The 20,258-nt window shown below is 39.7% G+C and overlaps 1 protein-coding gene across 1 annotated transcript in view; it reads right to left on the bottom strand.

Annotated features, from left to right (window-relative positions):
* Positions 1–17,940, bottom strand: part of CYP27A1 (cytochrome P450 family 27 subfamily A member 1) — a 38,859-nt gene extending 20,919 nt beyond the window's left edge. The window contains exon 1 of the mRNA XM_010948785.3: positions 17,076–17,940. Coding sequence (XP_010947087.1) covers positions 17,076–17,345 — 270 coding nt within the window. The 5' untranslated portion in view covers positions 17,346–17,940. The remainder of the gene's footprint in view (positions 1–17,075) is intronic.
* Positions 17,941–20,258: the final 2,318 nt, after the last annotated feature.

The following is a 20,258-nucleotide window of genomic DNA, read 5'->3' as shown; positions in this document are numbered from 1 at the left end:
AGAATCTGAAATCTGAAAACTCTCAGAAACTTCCCAAGAGCTGCTGATATCAGAAAGGACCAGCCTGCACTAAAGATAACAGAGCAAGATTAACTTTCTGGACACTGATTTGGTGTCTTTAGCCTCTTCCCACTACTGTTGGCCTTTTTTGATTGTTCATTAGTCATAGGTTGTTCTAAACTCTTCAGTATGGTAATAAACAATCATACTGCCCAGGACTTCTGTGGGTCAGCTGAGGCAGAGTTGGTGTGGTTGCTGACACCTCCAGTTGTCCTCTGAATGGAAGCCTGGCTACAGTCTACAGTCCAAATAGGCCTAATCAACCTACAGAAATCATGGTTATCGTCGTTCCCATCTGATGTTGCCTATGACAAACAGAACAGATTTGGTAAGCATACTTACCAGTAAAATTAGATTGTCTATCTGATTCGGTGATCTCTGCTTCTCAGAATTCTTATGTGGATATGTAAAAGTTTAGGGTGAAGCTTAGGGCAACCCTGCACACATATTCACACAGGCAAACACTTGGCCATAGCTCAAGAGCTTTAATTGTGTGAGTTTTGGCAGAAGACTTTGTGATCTTCCCAGAACATGAGAGACTGGAAGGCCTGCAGGCTTCCCTACAAGGAGCTGCTAGGAGGCAACCTCCCACTCACCTCCTTAGCTCATCTGGGAGGCTGTAAGGAGGTAACTTCTCATCACTCCCTGGGTTCTGATGAGGTGTAGGCTTCTTCCCACCCCGACTCAGAAAAGAGCTACAGAATGTAAGACCCCTTTGCTATGGTTTAGAAGAGGCTCCTCAGCAACAGGGCACCCTGCAACTCGCAGTGCAGTCCTCTGGTTGGAAAGTTTCAGGGTTGTCCTCTGAGGGTTTGAGACAGGATCACAGGGAGCTGGTGCCCTTGCCCTACTCTTCCTCTCAGTATATAAGCAATAAAATGTCTAAGTCTAAAAGTGGCTTGTTCTAGCTTTACTGCTAGTTGGGCCTTGTCCTTGCCTTGTATTGTATGTCTGAACTTGACATTTTCTCATTGTACTGCAAGTTGATTCCAAAGGAGCACTGTGGCTAGCCCAGATGTTTAATCAATAACCCAAGGCAGTTCCTGGCAACCATTAACCAAATTATCAGTATATTGTTTAGAACACACTCCTCTATCTCCAAGGCAAGGGGTGGTAACCTTGGTGTGCAGACACGTTGGGGGTTGAAGGGGATGGAGAGCTGAAATTCTATGCAATATGTTGTGCATAAACTTATTTTTTGTCCTAGGAAAGTGCCATAGCTTTCAGATAGTCAAAAGGCTGGGGATCCAAACAAATTTAGGAAACTCAGCTTTAGGTTGTGATAGAGTTTTCTCCTTAACCAAGTTCTAGTCAGGCTCCTCTCAGCCCTCTTTTCAACTAAGCTTCAACATTGGCCTTTAAAGACTTTAACACACTAACATAATTTCTAACAGCTCAAAGTGCCGCTTAAAGTGCCTGCTTGAGAAAACTCAAGGCTGCCGAAAGAGTTTCCTGTTTGTTCCATCCAACATCTGAAGATAGGGCCTGTGACTCCCAGTCTCTGTGGGAGGGTAGAAGCCTAGCTTTGATAAGATAAGCACCAAATGAGCTTCACATGGACCAACCCCTTCTTCCTGCTTTTTGTAATTTTTCACTTCCCTGACTCTGTGCAAGCCCCTGCCATCCTGCTCCCCACTCTGTCACTCTCCCTTTAAGACACCAGTCACCTCTGCACAAATCAGAAAGGAGTTCATCTCTTCCCCCTACTATCAGTAGTTACTGAATAAAATCTGTTTTCACCACTTTAATGCTGAACTATGCTTATCTTTGACAGTGTGTATACTTTGAAAGTTCAAAAGTAATACTGAACTAAAAAGTGGAAACAATCCAAATATCCATCAACAGATGGATGGATGAACAAAGTATGGCATATCCCTGGAATTGAATATTATTCAGCCATAAAAAAGGAACAAAGTACTGACACATGCTACAACATGGATAAACCTTGAAAGTATCATGCTAAGTGAAAGAAGCCTTTCACAATAGACAACACATTGAATGACTCCATTTATATAAACTGTCCATAACAAGCAAATACATAGAGATAGAAAGCAGATTTGTGGTTGCCAGGGACTGATGACAGAATGACAGGGGCAGGGGAGCAGAGTGTTTGTTATTGCCAAAGAGTATGAGGTTTATTTCTGGGGTGATGAAAGTTTTCTAAAATTGTTGTAATGATAGTTACACAACTCTGTGAATACATTGAAAATCATTTAATTGTTCAATGGGTGAACTGTATGGTGTGTGATTATAACTCAATAAAGCTATTACAGGAAAAGAAACATTAAAGTCATCTAAAAATCTCCCCTCAAACAAAAATAATACTGCATTGTGATGTTCTATTCTTGTATTTAGTGGCCTGCTTAGTTTACTGATAGTGGGTTCCTTAGGGAGGCTCTCAGCACAGCAAAACAACATTAAACAGCAAGTAAATAGTCCTGAGAACAAAAGCAAACTCACAAACACCAAGCGCTGTTTTGCCAGTGTCAACAAACCCGGCCCAAAAAGCTGGCAGCCATCAGTTGGATAAACAGAAGGAGACATGTAACTTCAGGCACAGGCCATGCTTTTGCCTACACTGACAGATGCCAGAAAGAAAGCATCATTCAGAGTCAAAGGTGAAGAAGAGTCCAGCTGGGACAGCCATGTCTCAGTGCTGTCAAAGTGTCATCAGGAGGTTAGCACCAACCCCCCTACACAAGTGGAATTTACATTTCCAAGTGACAGAAGGTGCTAAATAGTTAACAGCATTCCCAGGTTCTCCTTACTCTGAACCCTGCCTTGAATGCTATTTTCTGAGACCAGAGGCACCATTTGGACTCATAAAGAGCAGGATCACCTATATTTTTATTATGACTATCTTAATATGGATAATCAAAGGAAATAACATTATAAATCCATGTACTCTATCTCCAGAATTAAAAACTGTTAATATTTGTCATATTTGCTTCAAATCTATTTTAAAAATGAAAGCACTTCAGATTCAATGTCTCCTTCTTATCCTTCCCTTTGCCTTCCCTCCCCAGAGCAACCACTATATAACCCTACTACATATATATGTATCCAACAATAACCTATAGTATTTTTGTATGGTTTTTAATTTATAAAAATAGTTTTCTACCGTAAATATCATTCTATACTCAACTTTGGTTCTGAGTTCTATATTGATATATAAAAAGCTTGTGCATTCATTATGACTATTGCATAGTATTCCATTGTATACATCAAAATTTATTTATCCTGCTGATTGGCATATAACATGTTTCTGAATTTTTTATTCTACAAAGCTGCAAAAAAAAATTTTATGCATATGAGCAGCCATTACTTCAATAATCGTTAAAATGTCTGGTTTTATGCAAGACAGCAGAATTGTCATAAGTTTACAAATACATGGACCAGATAGTTGGACAGTAAGAATTTCCCTTTGATCTTCCACTGTAGAGGAACAATGGGCTGAGAGTAGAGGAAGATCCAAGAATGAACCAAAAAAAAAATTCCCTGGGATGCCCTCAGAGAGGCTGTTAGGAAAACAGAAGCATTTCCCACCTGCTATCTGAATCCCTCACACACCCAGAGGCAAACATCAGTGCTGAGCACACCTTTGCCTACAAGCTGGGAGGGGCTGGAGTGGAACAATGAGAGTACCCCAAGAACAAGGAGGGGATGGTCAGCAATGGATGCTGAACTAAAAAGAGGATACAGATGCAGAAGTGAACACCAAAAGTAAGGATCCAGAGCCAAACAGGGGTACAAAAGGAAGGGCCATCAGAAGACTTCAGAATTTTACATTGGACCAGGAAGCACTTGATCAGCAATCCTTTTATCTCCTGTTCTCCATTCTTCTATTGTTGTTTTAAAAATTGTAAAAGGTAATACATATATGCACACTGTTAAAACTCAAACGTACAAAGGGTTCAAATTGACCCAAATGATGATGAACTATGCCTGTGCAGGATGATGCCAGAGGAAACTCTGGGAGGTCCATAGCAGTCTTGCAATAAAAAGTAATCTTCCTCCTACCTCTCACCTCCAGACTTCAAGACCCCTACACAGAGGCAACAATCATTACCAATTTCTTGTATGTCCTCCCAGAGATATTTTATGCATATAAAAATGTATATATGCATATATCCCTCACACTCTTTATGCACAAATGATGGCATATTATATAGTTTTGCACCTTACTTTCTATCTCTTCGCAAGCAATTTATATTAATACACATAGATCTGCCCCTACTCTTTTAAATGGTTGCATAAAATTCCACCCTATGAATGTACTGTAATTTCTTTAATCAGTCCCCTACTAAGACATGTAAGTCATTCTAACCTTTCCCAATCATAAATATTGCTGTCTTGGGATTTTCCGGTCAAGATGGCAGAGTAGTAAGGACCATGAGCTCGCTTCTCCTCGCAACTACAGCAAAACCACAACTGACTGCTAAACAACCATTGGGGAAAAGAAACAGGCTGGAACTTAGCAAAATAAGATCTTCACTTGGAAACATAAAGAGGGAACCACAGCAGGATGGTAGGAGGGGTGTGCTCATGATATAATTGGGACCCATACCCACTAGGTGGGTGACCCATAAGCTGAAGAATAATTAAGCTGCAGAGGCCCTCCCACAGGACTAAGAATTCTAAGCCCCACGTCAGGCTCACCAGCCGAGGTTCCCAGCATTGGGAGGAGGAGGAGACCACAGGACATCTAGTTTTGAAGGCCAGCAGGGCTTAACTCCAGGAACCCCACAGGACTGGGGAAAACAGAAACTTCATTCTCTTGGGAAGCAAACACAGAGTCTTGCATGTGCCAGGTCCAAGGGCAGAGGCAGTGATTTCATAGGAACCTGGGCCAGACCTGCCTGCAGGTTCTGGAGGATCTTCTAGGGAGGTAGGGAATGGCTGTGGCTCAACCAAGGGACATAAAAGCTGGTGGCAGACATTCTGGGAGTGTTCATCTACATGAGCTTTCATGGAGGCTGACATCTTTATTGGATCATTAGCACCCCTAGCCCCACCCAACAGCCTGTAGACTTAAGGGCTGAGAAGCCTCAGGCCAAATAACATACTAGGTAGGACCACATCCCCACCCAACAGCAGACTTCCTGAGCCACAAACAACTCTAGACACGGCCCTACCCACCAGAGGTCCAGGACTAAGGTTTACCCAGCAGTGGGCAGGCACTGACTCCTCCTGCCAGGAAGCCTGCATAACCCTCTAGGCCAGCCTCATCCACAGGGGGCAGATACCAGAAATAAAACAACAATCCTAAAGCCTGTGGAAGGAATCTACAAACACAGGCCAGACTCTATACTGGGACCAGCTGGACACTGGCCCTTGGGTGACAAGAGAGGAGTATACTACTGGGACATGTAGGATGTCTCCCACAGAGGGCCACTTCTCCAAGGTCAAGAAACATAAATAACCTACCTAAAAATACAAATAGAAAGACAGACAATATGAGGTGGCAGAAGAATATCTCCCAGGCCTAGGTACAAGATAAAACCCCAGAAGAAATAAATGATGAGGAGATAGGCAATTTATCCAAGAGAGAGTTTAAAGTAAAGAGGTGAAGATGTTTGGAGAACTCAAGAGGAGTACAGATACACAGAGCAAAGTTTTTAGCAAGGAGTTGGAAAACATAAAGAATACCCAAACAGAGTTAAAGAATAAAATCACTGAAATGAATAACACACTACAAGGAACCAAGAATAGACTAAATGAGGCAGAAGAACAGATCAATGAGCTAGAAGACAGACTAGGGGAAATCATTATTGCAGAATAGAAAAAAGAATGAAAAGAAAGGAGGATAGTTTAAAAGAACTCTGGGACAACATGAAGCATACTAATATTCACATTATAGGGGTCCCAGAAAGAGAAGAGAGAGAGAAAGGACGTAAGAAAATTTCTGAAGAAATAATAACTGAAAACTTGGGAAAGGAAACAATCACCCAAGTCCAGGAAGCGCAGAAAGTTACACACAGGATCAACCCAAAGAGGAACACACCAAGGCACATAATAATCAAATTGACAAAAATTAAGGATAAAGAGAAAATATTAAAATTAGAAAGAGAAAAGTAACAAATAACATACAAGGGAACTCTGCAGATTTTTCAGCGGAAATTCTACAGGCCAGAAGGGAGTGGCACGATATATTTAAAGTGATGAAAGAGGAAAACTTACAACCAAGAACACTCCATCCAGCAAGGCTCTCATTCAGATCTGATGGAGAAATCAAAAGCTTCACAGATAAACAAAAGCTAAAAGAATTCAGTACCGCCAAACCAGCTTTACAACAAATGTTAAAGGAACTTCTCTAGTCATTAAACCATAAGAAAAGAGATCAAAAAGAAGAAAGAGGGAAAAAAAAAAAAAAGACCTACGAAAGATTGTTTTGGCACTTCAGGGTCTTTTATGGTTCAATATAAATTTTGGAATTGTTTGTTCTAGTTCTATGAAAAATGTTGTGAGCATTTTGACAGGGGCTGCATTGGATCTGCAGGTTGCTTTGGGTAGTGTGGCCATTTTGATAATGTTGATTCTTCCAATCCAAGAGCATAAGAGATCTTTCTATTCCTTTGTATCATCTTCAATTTCCTTCATCAATGTCTTGCAGTTTTCAGAGTATAGGTAGCCTCCCTGGTTAAGTTTATTTCTAGGTATTTTGCTGTTTTTGATGCAATGGAAATATTTATGCCAGTTATAAAATTCTGGTTTTTAATGTGAAAAGAAAAAGTGAATGATGGGCCACAAATGGCAAAAAAATCCTTCTTTTTTATGGGTGAGTTGTATTCAAATATATTTATATATATATATATAAAACGTCTTCTTTATCCATTTATCTATTGATGTGCACTTAGGATCCTTCCATATCTTGGCAATTATAAATAATGTTGCTGTTAATAGCAGGGTGCATGTATCTTTTTGAATTAATGTTTTTGTTTTTCTCAGATATATACCGAGGATGGAATTGCTGGGCCATATGGTGGTTCTATTTGTAGGTTTTTGAGAAACCTCCATAGTGACTGCACCAATTTATATTCCCACCAGTGTACAAGGGTTCCCTTTTCTCCACATCCTTGCCAACATTTGTCATTTGCGTTCTTTCTGATGATGGCCATTCTGACAGGTGTGTGATGATGTCTCACTGTGATTTTTATTTGCATTTCCCTGATATTAGTGATGTTGAGCAACTTTTCATGTGCTTGTTGGCCATCTTCATTTCCTCTTTTGTTAAAATGTCTGTTCATTTCTTCTGTCTATATTTTAAATGGGTTGGCTGGTTGGTTGGTTGATTTTTAATTGAAGTACAGTTGATTTAAAATGTTGTATTAGTTTCTGGTATATAACATGGATGGACTTGGAGGGCATTATGCTAAATGAAATAAGTCAGAGAAAGACAAATACAGTAAGGTATCACTTACATGTGGAATCTTAAAAAATACAAAAACTAGTGAATATAACAGAAAAGAAACAGACTCACAGATGTAGAAAAGGAACTAGTGGTTACCAGTGGGGAGAAGGAAGGAGCAGGGGCAAGATGGAGGTGGAGGATTAAGTGGTACAAACTATCAGGTATAAAATAAGCTACAAGGATGTATTGTACAACATGAGGAATATAGCCAATATTTTATAATAACTATAAATGGAGTATAATCTTTAAAAATTGTGAATTACTATATTGTATACCTGTAACATACAATACTGTACATCAACTATACTTCAGTTTTTTAAATATGATATTATAAAATAAATACACAAATAAATTTTTAAAAGGCCATGATCAGGCAAGAAAAAAATGAATACAAAGTAATTTATTAAAAAACCCAAAAAACAATGATCTTTGATGTTCCCACTACCCGGTTTTTGTTGCAAAAACTCTTCTGTATCCTCATTCCTCCTTTATCTCTTTAGAGCAGTCCCTCAGAACTACCTGAGAGGCTGTCTTCCAGGCTTAAGTCCTCAGTGAGTCTGCTGAATAAAACAATTCTCAGATTCAGACATAGTAAACAATCTATGGTTACCAGTGGGGAAAGGGGGTGGGAAGGGATAAATTGGGAGTTCAAGATTTGCAAATATTAAAAAAAAAGATTTGCAAATATTAACTACTATATAAAAAATAGATTTAAAAAATTTCTTCATATAGCACAGGAAGCTATCTATATTCAATATCTTGTAGTAACCTATAATGAAAAAGAATATGAAAATGAGTATATCTATGTATATGTATGACTGAAACATGCTGTACACCAGAAATTGACACATTGTAACTGAGTATGCTTCAATTAAAAAAAAACACTTCTCAACTTTAAAAAAAAGAAATATTACTATTTTGAATAGCCTGGAATATCTCTTTGACCACAGAATTTTATCTGTAAGATAAAAAATCTGGCAGTGTATTTACTAAATTGGTATGATTCACATTTTTTTACCTTAATACCTAGTTTCAAATTTCCTATCCCTGAGGCTTTAAAGGCAATACACTTGTTCTGCCAGAGTCTCAAGGACAATCTGTAAATGTCTGCCAGATGAGACTGAAAAACACTCAAGCCAAGTCAAAGTAACTGGAGGATAATCTCTGGAAGGCTTGATGGTAACATGAGTACTGGGAAAGAAAATCCATCTAATCAACGGTATTAGCCAAATTGAAGAAAGAATGTGTTAACAGGATGGGGGTGGCCATTATAAAACCCAGAAGAAGGAGCCAAACAGTAAAAATAGGTAGCATTTATCTCTGAAGAGAGAGAGACATACTTAATCTAATGGACAGGCACCAGAGAAGCACATTCAACTAGGTTTCTCCAAGGCCTAGATTAAATTTCCTTCCATACAATCCTACTGTTTTAATTCTGGGGTCCCTGCACAGCAAGCTGTCCAGTGATGTAGTTGCTAATTTATCTCCCTAGGCACCTGGATTCTAGGAAGAAGATGTGGTGAATTAAAGAGGGCCACTGATTCTTTGACATTTCTCCCATCAAGAGGTCAGGTCTACATCTTCTCCTCTAGAATCTGGGTAGGTTCTGTAACTGCTTTGATGGGTAGAATATAGCAGAAATGATGTTCTGTCAGTTTCCAGATCCAGGCCTTAAGAAACTGGCAACTTCTACTTTCTGTCTCTTGGAATATTCTCTCTGGGGGAAGCCAGCAATATACAGAGACCCTCATGCTGTGAGGAAGCCCAAATTAGCCTTGCGGAGAGAGAGATACTCAGCTGTTCTGACCAAACCAGTCCATGCACCCAACATGCAATTGAAGAAGTCATCTTGGAAATTCCAGCCCCAGCAGATGCAATGTGGAAAAAAGAATGAGGAAGCCAACCAAAGCCAGACCTGAGGCCCAAACACATGGCCCCACTTGAGCTATCCCACATATCTTCAGCCATTCAAACTAAAACCCTACTCCATGGTGAAGCATTGATAAGCCATTCCTGATGTGCACTGCCCAAATTCCTGATCCGTAAATCATGAGTATAACAAAATGTTCTTTTAAGCCACTATGCTTTGGGATAGTTTGTTACATGGTGGAGGATAACTAGAATAGTGAGTTTCTGTGTGATGGAGTATTATGATCCCTGGGATGGCTAACTTCCATAAATAAATACATGGGCACTCCCATCCACAATTTGTTTCTGTGAGTTTGGCTAATGTGGGTCAGTCCCCAAGAGCCTACCCATGCTGAATCTGCTGACAAAATTTAGTTTCTAAACCTGGGAAGCTGACACCTGAAAGCCCAGGCTTAATCAATCTGCCCACCTCCCTCACTGTCTCTTTTTCCCTTTATCTTATGTCAGACAACCCAGTTAGGGAACTGAGAAGATTCTCACAAATAACTTTACCACCAGATGTAGCCACTACTCAGTACCACACACAGCCCTTTGTTTGGTACATGACATGTATTTATTTGTTAAACATTACAGAAAATTTCTCCTATTCTCAGAATTGTGCCTGCTGCTGGGAAGTACAGAGCTGGGAAAGACATAAGCCAGCCCTCAGAGCTTCACCACCCAGTATCTAAGCCATATAAACAGGTAATGATAAGAAACATGTGAACTTAAATATATAACAGACCTAAAGGGAGAAATAAACAGCAATACAATTAATAGTAGGAGACTTTAATACCCAACTTTCATCAGGGGATAGATCATCCAGACAGAAAGCAATAAGGAAACATTGACCTTAAATGTCATATTAGACCAGATGAATGTAACAGACATATACAGAACATTCCACCCGAAAGCAACAGAATACATATTCTTTTCAAGCATACATGAAACATTCTCCAGGATAGATCATATGTTAGGTAACAAAACAAAACTTAATAAATTTAAGAAGACTTAAGTCCAATCAGGCATCTTTTCCCATTCAATGTTATAAAACTAAAAATCAATTGCAAGAATAAAAATGGCAAATTCACAAATATTTGGAGATTAAACAATATGCTACTGGACAACCACTAGGTCAAAGAAGAAATCAAAATAGAAATTTTTAAGTACCTAAAGATGAATGAAAATGGAAAACACAACACATCAAAAATTAAAGGAAGGGGTGCCTGGGAAAAAGGAGACTGGGGCTCCAAATGTCAGCTTGAGGAATTTAAAGCTGATTCCCCAGACCATGCAGGAATTCCCAAGCAGGGGAGTAATTAACCAAACATGCTTTAAGGGGCACTAACATGGCAATGGTGAGTGGGTAGATTGCAAGGACAGATCAAGCAGCGAGGGAGACCAAGCAGGAGGGAGCATCCAGACATCATCTCTTCCCAGAGTCATGCAGCTGCTCATGCTGCCAGCTGAGATGCAGACAAGCAAGGAGGCTGACCTGGTGCTGGAGCTGCTGGAGCTGCTGGAGATGGAAGTGATATCCTCTGCACTGGGCAGAATAAAGCCTGCCAGGTTCAGAAGGTCATGGATCATCTGGCCTTTGATGCTGATGTCCAGTGGAGAGTGGGAACAGAGGCTTTGAGGAAAGGATGCAAAGAGTGGTAAAGGCCAAAACTTATGAGAAGCAGCAAAAGCAGTTCTAAGAAGGAAGTTCATAGCAATAAATGCCTACATTAAGAAACAAGAAAGATCTCAAATAAACAGCCTAACTTTACACCTCAAGAGGCTAGAAAAATAAGAATAAACTAACCCCAAAGTTAGTGGAAGGAAGGAAATAATGAAGACCTGAGCAGAAACAAATAGAGACTAAAAGGACAATAGAAAAGATCAGCGAAACTATGAGTTGGCTTTTTAAAAAGATAAACAAAATGGGCAAACCTTTAGCTAGACTACCAAAAAAAAAAAAAAAAAAAGAGAGAGAGAGAGAGAGAACTCAGATAGACAAAATCAGAAATGAAAGAGGAGACATTACAACTGATAGCACAAAAACACAAAAAATCACAAGAAAATATTCTGAACAATTACATGCCAACAACTTGGACAACCTAGAAGAAATGGATAAATTTCTAGAAATATACATCCTTCAAGACTGAATCATGAAGAAATAGATAATCTGACCAGACCAATTACTAGAAAAAAGGTCGAATCAGTCATCAAAACCTCCTAACAAACAAAAGTTAAAGACCAGATGCCTTCACTGGTTAATTCTTCCAAACATTTAAAGAATTAATACCAACCCTTCTTAAACTTTTCCAAAAAACTGAAGAGGAAGGAACACTTCCAAACTCATTTTATGGAGCCAGCATTTTCCTAATACTAAAACTAGACAAGGACACTACAAGAAAAGAAAATTACAGGCCAATATCCCTGATGAGTGTAAATGAAAACATCTTCAACAAAATATTAGCAAACCAAATTCAACAATAAGTTTTTAAAAAATACACTATAATCAAATAGGATTTATTCCAGGGATGCAAGGATGGTTTGACATCTGCAAACCAATCAATGTGATATGACACATTAACAAATGAAGGATAAAAATCATATGATCATCTCAATAGATGCAGAAAAGCATTTCACAAATCCACTTACAATAAAATCTCTTATAAAATATCCACTTAGAATAAAAACTCTTATAAAAGTGGGTATAGAGAGAATGTAAGTTAGCACAATAAAGGTCATATATGACACATCCATGGCTAATATCATAGTCAATGGTGAAAAGCTGAAGGCTTTTCCTTTAAGATCAGGAACAAGACAAAGATGCCTACTCTTGCCACTTTTCACCATAGTATTAGAAGTCTTAGCCAGAGCAATTAGGCAAGAATAAGAAACAAAAGGCATTTAAATCAGAAAGGAAGAAGTAAAACTGTCACTATTTGCAGATGACACCATATGATATACAGAAAACCCTAAAGACTCCACTAAAAAAAAAAGTTACAACTAATAAATGAATTCAGTAAAGTTGCAGGATACAAAATCAATATACAAAAATCAGCTGTATCTCTATACACTAAGAAAAAACTATTAGAAAGAGACATTAAGAAACACTCTCATTTACAATTGCATCAAAAAAAAAATGCCTAGGAATAAATTTAACCAAGGAGGTGAAAGACCTATATGCTAAAAACTATGATGCTGAAGGAAAAAATTAAAGAAGATACAAATAAATGGAAAGATATTCCATACTCATAGATTGGAAGAATTAATACTGTTAAAATGACCATACTACCCAAAGCAATCTACAGATTCAATGCAATTCCTATTAAAATTCCAGTGGCATTTTTCACAGAAATAGAACAGTCTTAAGATTTGTATGGAACTACAAATGACCCTGAATAGCCAAAGTAATCTTGAGAAAGAAGAACAAAGCTAGAGGCATCATGCTTCCTGATTTCAAAGTATATTACAAAGCTATAGTAATCAAAACAGTATGGTATTGGCGTACACACACACACACACACACACACACACACACAGTGGAACAGAATAGAGAGCCCAGAAATAAACCCACACATATATGGTAAATTAATTTATGACAAGGGAGCCAAGAATATATAATGGAGAATGGGTAGTCTATTCAATAAATGGTTTGAGAAAACTGGATAGCCACATTCAAAAGAATGAAATTGAATCACTACCTTATATCATACACAAAAATTAACTCAAAGTGGATTAAAAACTTGAACATAAGACCTGAATATAAAACTCCCAGAAGAAAACATAGGCAATAAGCTGCTTGATATCAGTGTCAATGATGATTTTTTGGATTTGACACCAAAAGCAAAGGCAGCAAAGGCAGCAAAGGCAATAAAAGCAAAAATAAACAAGTGGGACTCCATTAAACTAAAAAATGTTTTGCATAACAAAGGAGACCATCAACAAAATGAAAAGGCAACCTACTAACTGGGAGATAATATTTGCAAGTCATATATCTGATAAGGGTTAACATCCAAAAATATATGAAGAACTCACATACTGCAATAGAAAAAAAACCACACACACACACCAAACAATACAATTAAAACATGGGCAGGGGTTCTGAATTGGTATTTTTCCAAGAAGACATACAAATGGCCAACAGGTGAATAAAAAGGTACTCAACATCACTAGTCATCAGGGAAATGCAAATGAAAACTACAATGAGATATCACCTCGCACCTGTTAGAATGACTAAAAGATAAAAAAGAAAAAAACAAGAGTTGGCAAGGATGTGGAGAAAAAGGAACCCTTGTGCACAGTTGGTGGGAATGTAAATTGGTACAGCTACCATGGAAAACAGTATGGAGGTTCCTCAAAAAATTAAAAATAGAACTATCATATAATCCAGTGGTCTCAGTTATGGGTATTCATTCCAAGAAAATGAAAACACTAAACTCAAAAAGATAAATGCATCCCCAAGTTCATTAAGCCTTATTTACAATAGCCAAGACATGGAAACATGGAAGCAATCTGTGTTCATCAATGGATGAATGGATTAAAAGATGTGATACACACACACACACACACACACACACACACACAGAGGAATATTATTCAGCTATAAAAAAGAAGGAAATCCTGCCATTTACACCAACAAGGATGGACACTGAGGGAATTATGCTAAGTGAAATAAGTCAGACAGAGTAAAACAAATATCGAATAATCTCATGTATATGTGGAATCTAAAAACAAAACAAACCAAAACAACACTCATACATACAGAGAACAGATTGGTGGTTGCCAGAGGCAGGAGGATGGGAGGAGGGCAAAATGGGTGAAGGTGGTCAAAAAGTACAAACTTCTAGTTGTAAAATAAATAAGTGGGGATTACAGACTTACATCCTGGGGATGTAATGTATAGCATGGTGACTATAACAATACTAGATTGTATACTTGAAAGTTGCTAAAAGAGTAGATCTTAAAAGTTCTCATCACAAGAAGAAAGTTTTAACTAAATATATATATATAAAAGAAACATGATATATGAAATGGCAAATACTATGTTCAGGAGGTATTATGGGGACACGAGAGGGGTCACCAACTCAGGCAGTCTACAATTAGCGCTACATAATAGATAGCTGATCTCATCATTCTCGGGGCTGACATCTCTGAAAGATCAATTTAATACAAATTTAACATATGTTCACATTTCATTTTCTCATCACTCTCAATATTATTTTAGTTAGGAAAGAGAAAGAAACTGGCATTTATAGACTAGCATGGTTTTCATATGTCCCAATTTCCACTCCAACCCCTTAAGTCCTACATTGTTTCCCTAAGCTGATTTTATTAATTGTATGTGTGATATGCAGTTTTTGACAACTCAGGGGGAAGGGGACATTATGGTCAGCTGCCCTTATATCAATTCCAATCCTCCTCCTTGTGCAGTAGCCACCTGTTTAGGTGGTAGAAACCCCAACTCCAGCTTTAGGAGTGAGCCTGCATGAGTCTAAGCTTGAGTATGCCTATGATCACTATGATGGGTTCAGGAATGGGCAATTAACCCCGGCCAGCCAACTAAGTTCTGTGTGATAGCAGAGCCAAGAGAACTGCAGAAGGACAAAACTGTAGCTTTGATGATCTCATGAATCTCTAGAACAAACTATACCTGAAGGGCGCTCAACTATTAGACTTTTCGGTTATATGAACCAATAAAGCTGCGTCATAGTTTAAGCCAGTGTGAGTGGCAACCAAATGGATTTGAACTGACACAAAGTGGGCCACTGGAACACATCCTCTTTCTCAGTAGGGGTATTAACTGGCTTTTATAGATGTGCAGCACTCTGCTCTTTATTAACTCACACCACCCGCATGGAGGAAGGGCTAGTATATTTCCCATGGAACAGCCTAAGTTCATGTGACTCCAGATTTTTGGGATACAAAGACTGGAGCCTGGAGGCTCTCCTAAATCCTAGTCTTGGCCTCTCCTTTAAAATGCCACACATTCCTGGCTTTCTTCTTCATCTTCCACTTCCTAGGGCAGTCTAGAGTTTCTTTGGTAGTTGCTTCTCTAGAGATAATCCTGAGCAAAACTCCCCAGTAAATTCTCCCTAAGATATGATGAGAAATCCTTAGTCCTCACCCTTGGGGCATTCACTGGGATCCTCACATTTCTAGATGTTAAATCAAGCAGAAGAACATCTCAGGACTCTAGTTTCTTGGCTTACTTGGTTTCTTGGAGCTAAGCACACAGAGAATTATCTTGTAATCATCTCTGAGTACCTTGTGGACTTGCCTACCAAGTCTCGGAAATAAGAGCTCAGCAGGGAATGTCCCAGGGGAGATGGTAGCAGCCCAGACAGGTACAGAGAAACTGTGGTTAGTGTGGACCTTCAAACACTCAGAATCATTTCCTCCATGATCTTTAACTCCCAGTCCAGCTTTCTCTGGAGGGTGGCTCATATATTGCCACACTGGAGCTTTTGTCACCTGAGGCCCTCTGTACTGACTGCATTTCATTCGACTGTCCAATCCATCCTACTGCACACACCAGAACCTGGACAGTGTCCCTTGGAGGCCATCTTCCCCCTCTATCCCTGCTCAAGAGCCCACCATAGCCCCTCAGAGGAGCCAAGGCCCTTAGTCTGGCCTTCAAGACCCTCCTGAAAGGCCTGTCCTAATGCCAGTTCCCACAGCTCCTCCTCACAGCTCACTCCTGCCCAGCATGTAGCTACATGGTAACCAATCTGTTCATCAGCCCAGACAAAGTCCTCTTGTCAAGACTCCTCTTGTCAATCACTGATAACCACACATGTGCCTGGGTGGCACATATGAATAAACTCCTCCCCCAGCCCTGGACCAGCTTCTCCTCCCAGGGCACTCAAGTTCTCTTTCTGAAATTAGCTGTTTATTGATTTGTTCACTCCCTTGTTCTCCCTCTTCCTTCCCATGAGGGTATTGGCCTCATCTCATCAAACCTCAGCTCTTGGAAAAATGCCTGGGGCAGAGTGGGTGCATTAATATTTATTAATAGTCATCAAGAAGACAGATCCCACATGAATCTCTTTGGTGCATTTCCTAAAACCTCTCCAACTTATCCAACATTGGATATTCCAGTCCCTTCTCCACTGACAGTGGGCTATACATTCAGCCTTGCCTCATACTGGTGTTCTACTGGATAAACCCTTCTTATGGGACATTGATTTCTTAATAACAAAATGCACCTTTTCTTTAATGTCTATGATTTGGCTTTCACTCCCTGAGAAATGACATCTTTTTTCTAAGGGGAAATTTATCCTGCAAATTGCTAAACCTCTGTAATCTTCCAGAAGCCTCTACCTTTGGAAGAAGTCTGTGATAGTCAATATCACCACAGAGATAAATAGTGGTTCTATACCATCTGACAGCTTATGCACTTGCATCTGTCATTCTTTCACCAAGACAGTTCCTTCCTCTCTCTAACTCTGTCCACTTTAAACCTAGCCTCCCAAATCACCTCCTGCCCGGTGCCCTCCTGCTTCATATCACTCCTCGACGGGATCATTTCAGTTCATGACCCACAGATTTCCAGTGTATGACCACAGCCCCAGTTGGTCCCGAGTTAAGTGCCCGGGTCCTTCACTTTTTGTCCAATGTCTCCCCATCCCCAGCTTCTCTGTCCAGTTGCTCATTGTATCCCCTGGTTGTGAGCCCCACCCCCACCCCCCCGCTCGGTTACCTGGAGCTGATGCATTTGCAGAACGTAGCCTCGCACGAACAGCTGGAATAAGAGGCGCAGATGCCCTGGCCCTGAAAGCTCCTCCAGGCTCCGCAGTCTTCGGTTGCCAGGCCCGGTTCCAGGAGCCTCCGCTGCCTGGGCCGCCGGAAGGGCGGCGGGTATCGCGGCCTTGGCTCTGGCTCCGTGTGGGCCGAGGCCAGGGAGGGCCACCCTCCTCCCCAGCAGCGCCCACCGCAGCCTCGCACAGCCTAGCGCACGCATACTATTCATGGTCTGTGCCGCCGCGTCTTTGGATCGAGAGTGCAGAGAGCCTGGAACTTGCTCAAATACGGATCGGTAGGGGCGGGTTTAAGGGCACCGGTAGCCCAGGGTGGGCCGGGCGAAGGCTGACCAGGCCCTTTATTGCTCACTTTCCCTCGCGGTCTTCAGTCCCTCCAAATAGGATCTAACGAACTCACGGAAGCCACATTTTCCAACTGTAAGCCTCCTGGCTCGGGAAGGGGTCGGACAACGCCAAAGCAGAAAATGCAGAGAGGGGCTTAGGAGACCCACAGAGCTCTGATGATGGCCGCCTCTTCCGCAAATCCCCACCTCGCACTTCCGCGAACTCTCGAGGAGAACTTGATGTTCGCTTGGTCCCAAGTCCGTGCGGGAGTGCTGGCAAGGTTCTCCGTGGCCCGGGAGGCTTCCAAGACCCGGAGGCCCCACCCAGTGAGACCCGCCTCTCCTGACCTGGGGTTCCCTACCCAGAGCGCCAGCGTCTCAGCTGTCCTCTCTTCCTGGAGGGACTGAGAACCGGCTGTAGAGATTAAACTGGCGGCTGGCTTTTCCTAATAGCCCCCGGTGGTGATCCCAGAGTGTGATCGCTGAGCGAGGAAAGAGCAAAAACCCGCAAAACCAAAATCCGGTCATGTGTCCAAAATCCATGTGTCATGATTCCTGGAGGGAGGAAGCCAAACAAACAAACAAACAAATGTAAATATTCGGGTTTTTTTGTTTGTTTGTTTGAATGCAATTCTACCCCTCTCCCTCCCCACCATCCGCACACTCCCAGGTCTGCTAAGGCAAGATTTCTCAAACTGCAGGTTGAGACCAGATTTAATGAACGTGAACAAAACTATTTTTTTTTAATAAGATGGATAAGAATAACAGTACAGAAAATATTGCAAGAAGAGTAAGTGCTATTTCATGAATTCTTTGTTTCATACATGTATATTCAAAATACAATTTTCAAAGTTAAAAACATGACTCATACAAATGTAAAATCAACACAGGGTCAAAGATTAACCCATTAGCAATGGAACCTGCAGGATGATAAAGGTTGTTCTAAGAGCTTTTGAAGAATTGTTTATTTACAGGCAGCGGAAGGAGGGGAAAGGGCATATTAAGTTCAGGGGGGGGACAACAACAATGAGACCAACACCTGATGCGGCTAGGTATGGATTTCTTTTAATTTATCCTTTTAAGGGTCACAGGGTTACTTGACTCTGTGACTGAATATCTTTCATTAGTTTTGGGAGGTTTTCAGACATTCAAACATTTCTTCTGCCCTTTTTCTTTTTCTCTTCTCCCTCTGGGACTTCAAATTTTGTATATATATAAATTTTATATATACATATATATTGGACATTCTGACTGTACCCTTCCTGTCTCTTACCCTCTCTGTGTTCTTTTGTCATTTTGTTTCTTCTAGCTGATTAATTCTCTATTCAGCTGTGTCTAATCTGCTGTTAAATCTATTGAGAAAAAGAATATGAAAACGAATATATGTGTGTATATGCATGACTGGGACATTGTGCTGTACACAAGAAATTGACACATTGTAACCGACTGTAGTCCAATTTTTTAAAAATCTATCCATTGAATTTTTAATTTCTATTGTTATATTTTTCAGTTTTCAATTTTGATTAGTTTTTTTAATGTATGTCCTTTTTTGTATTTCCAGTTTTATGCCAAAATTCTTAATTTTATTTTTTATTATACCCTTTACTTTTGTAAGCATAGTTGTTTTAAGGATTACGACCAATAACTCCAGTATATAAAACCCATGTAAGACAGTTTCTATTGTTCATTAGTTCTGGTGGTTTTTGTGCATGTTGCCATGTTTCTTCCTGAGCGTGGTTTCTTTTGATTGTGTACCAGAAAATGTATTCTTTAAGTTTCTGGTGGAACCAATTTGAAGCTTAGGATGATTTCATTTTCCTCAAAGAAGATTTACTTTTGTTTGACAGCTGCCTAAAGGCACAAGCAAAATAAGATCACCATAATTCAGCTTCAGGGAATGAGATGCCTTGAAGCCGAACTGCAGTCCTTTAGGAGACTAGTCTATTTTCAGTCCTTAATCCTTTTGGTTCCCAATCCAAAATTTTGGTATAAAAGACTATGGACTCCAGCTATTCTTCACACAGCCCTTTAAGACTAAACCACTCAGCTCCTCAGCTTCCTCTTCTGAAAATGGAAAATACTACTAATTGGAAAATGGTACCCAATTGCCTAACTTACCTCTGGATTTTTGTCTTCTCCTGGTTCTCTTACTTCTGGATTTCTGTCTTCTCCTGGTTCTCCTGGTAATTATCTTGTTTGTTCTCTGATGCTGATGCCTTCAAGTAAATGCTGGTTATATTTTATTCAGCTTTTTCATGTTATTCTTCAAGAGAGAATTGAGTTTAATATTAACAGAAGTGGAAATCCAATTTATGCTTTTATCTTTTAATTTTTTTTCCCTATCTGGGTTCATTTTCTTGATATAGTTTAACTTTTCTTAAAAAATGACTGCTTAATGAAATTTTCTTATTTCCTAATAAATGGACTTAATGGTATACATTTTCACATGATACTATGTTGGCCATATCCAGCAAGATTCAGTACACAATTTTTCTCACTATCATTCATTTCCCAATAGTTTGTAATTTCCATTTTAACCTGAGTTGTGCACAAAGGTGTTTTTATTTTATTTTATTTTAATCCTCCATAGCCTTACTTATTTTTGTCTACTTGTTTGTTAATTTCTGGATTTTTAATAATATGGCTTTGTGGATTTGTCTATTTTTCTTGTTGTATTTTCAATAGCTTTTGTTTTATATGTTGAAGATCTGTTATTAGGTTCATAAAGGTTCATAACTATTATAGATTCTTGATGGGTATCACCTTTTATACATTTGAAATATTAAATTGCTTTGAATT

This window comes from Camelus bactrianus, chromosome 5 (assembly GCF_048773025.1).
Source record: "Camelus bactrianus isolate YW-2024 breed Bactrian camel chromosome 5, ASM4877302v1, whole genome shotgun sequence".
NCBI classification, from domain to species: Eukaryota; Metazoa; Chordata; class Mammalia; order Artiodactyla; family Camelidae; genus Camelus; species Camelus bactrianus.
The sequence above is the reverse complement of the archived record's forward strand: the minus strand, read 5'-3'. Positions and strand labels throughout refer to the sequence as shown.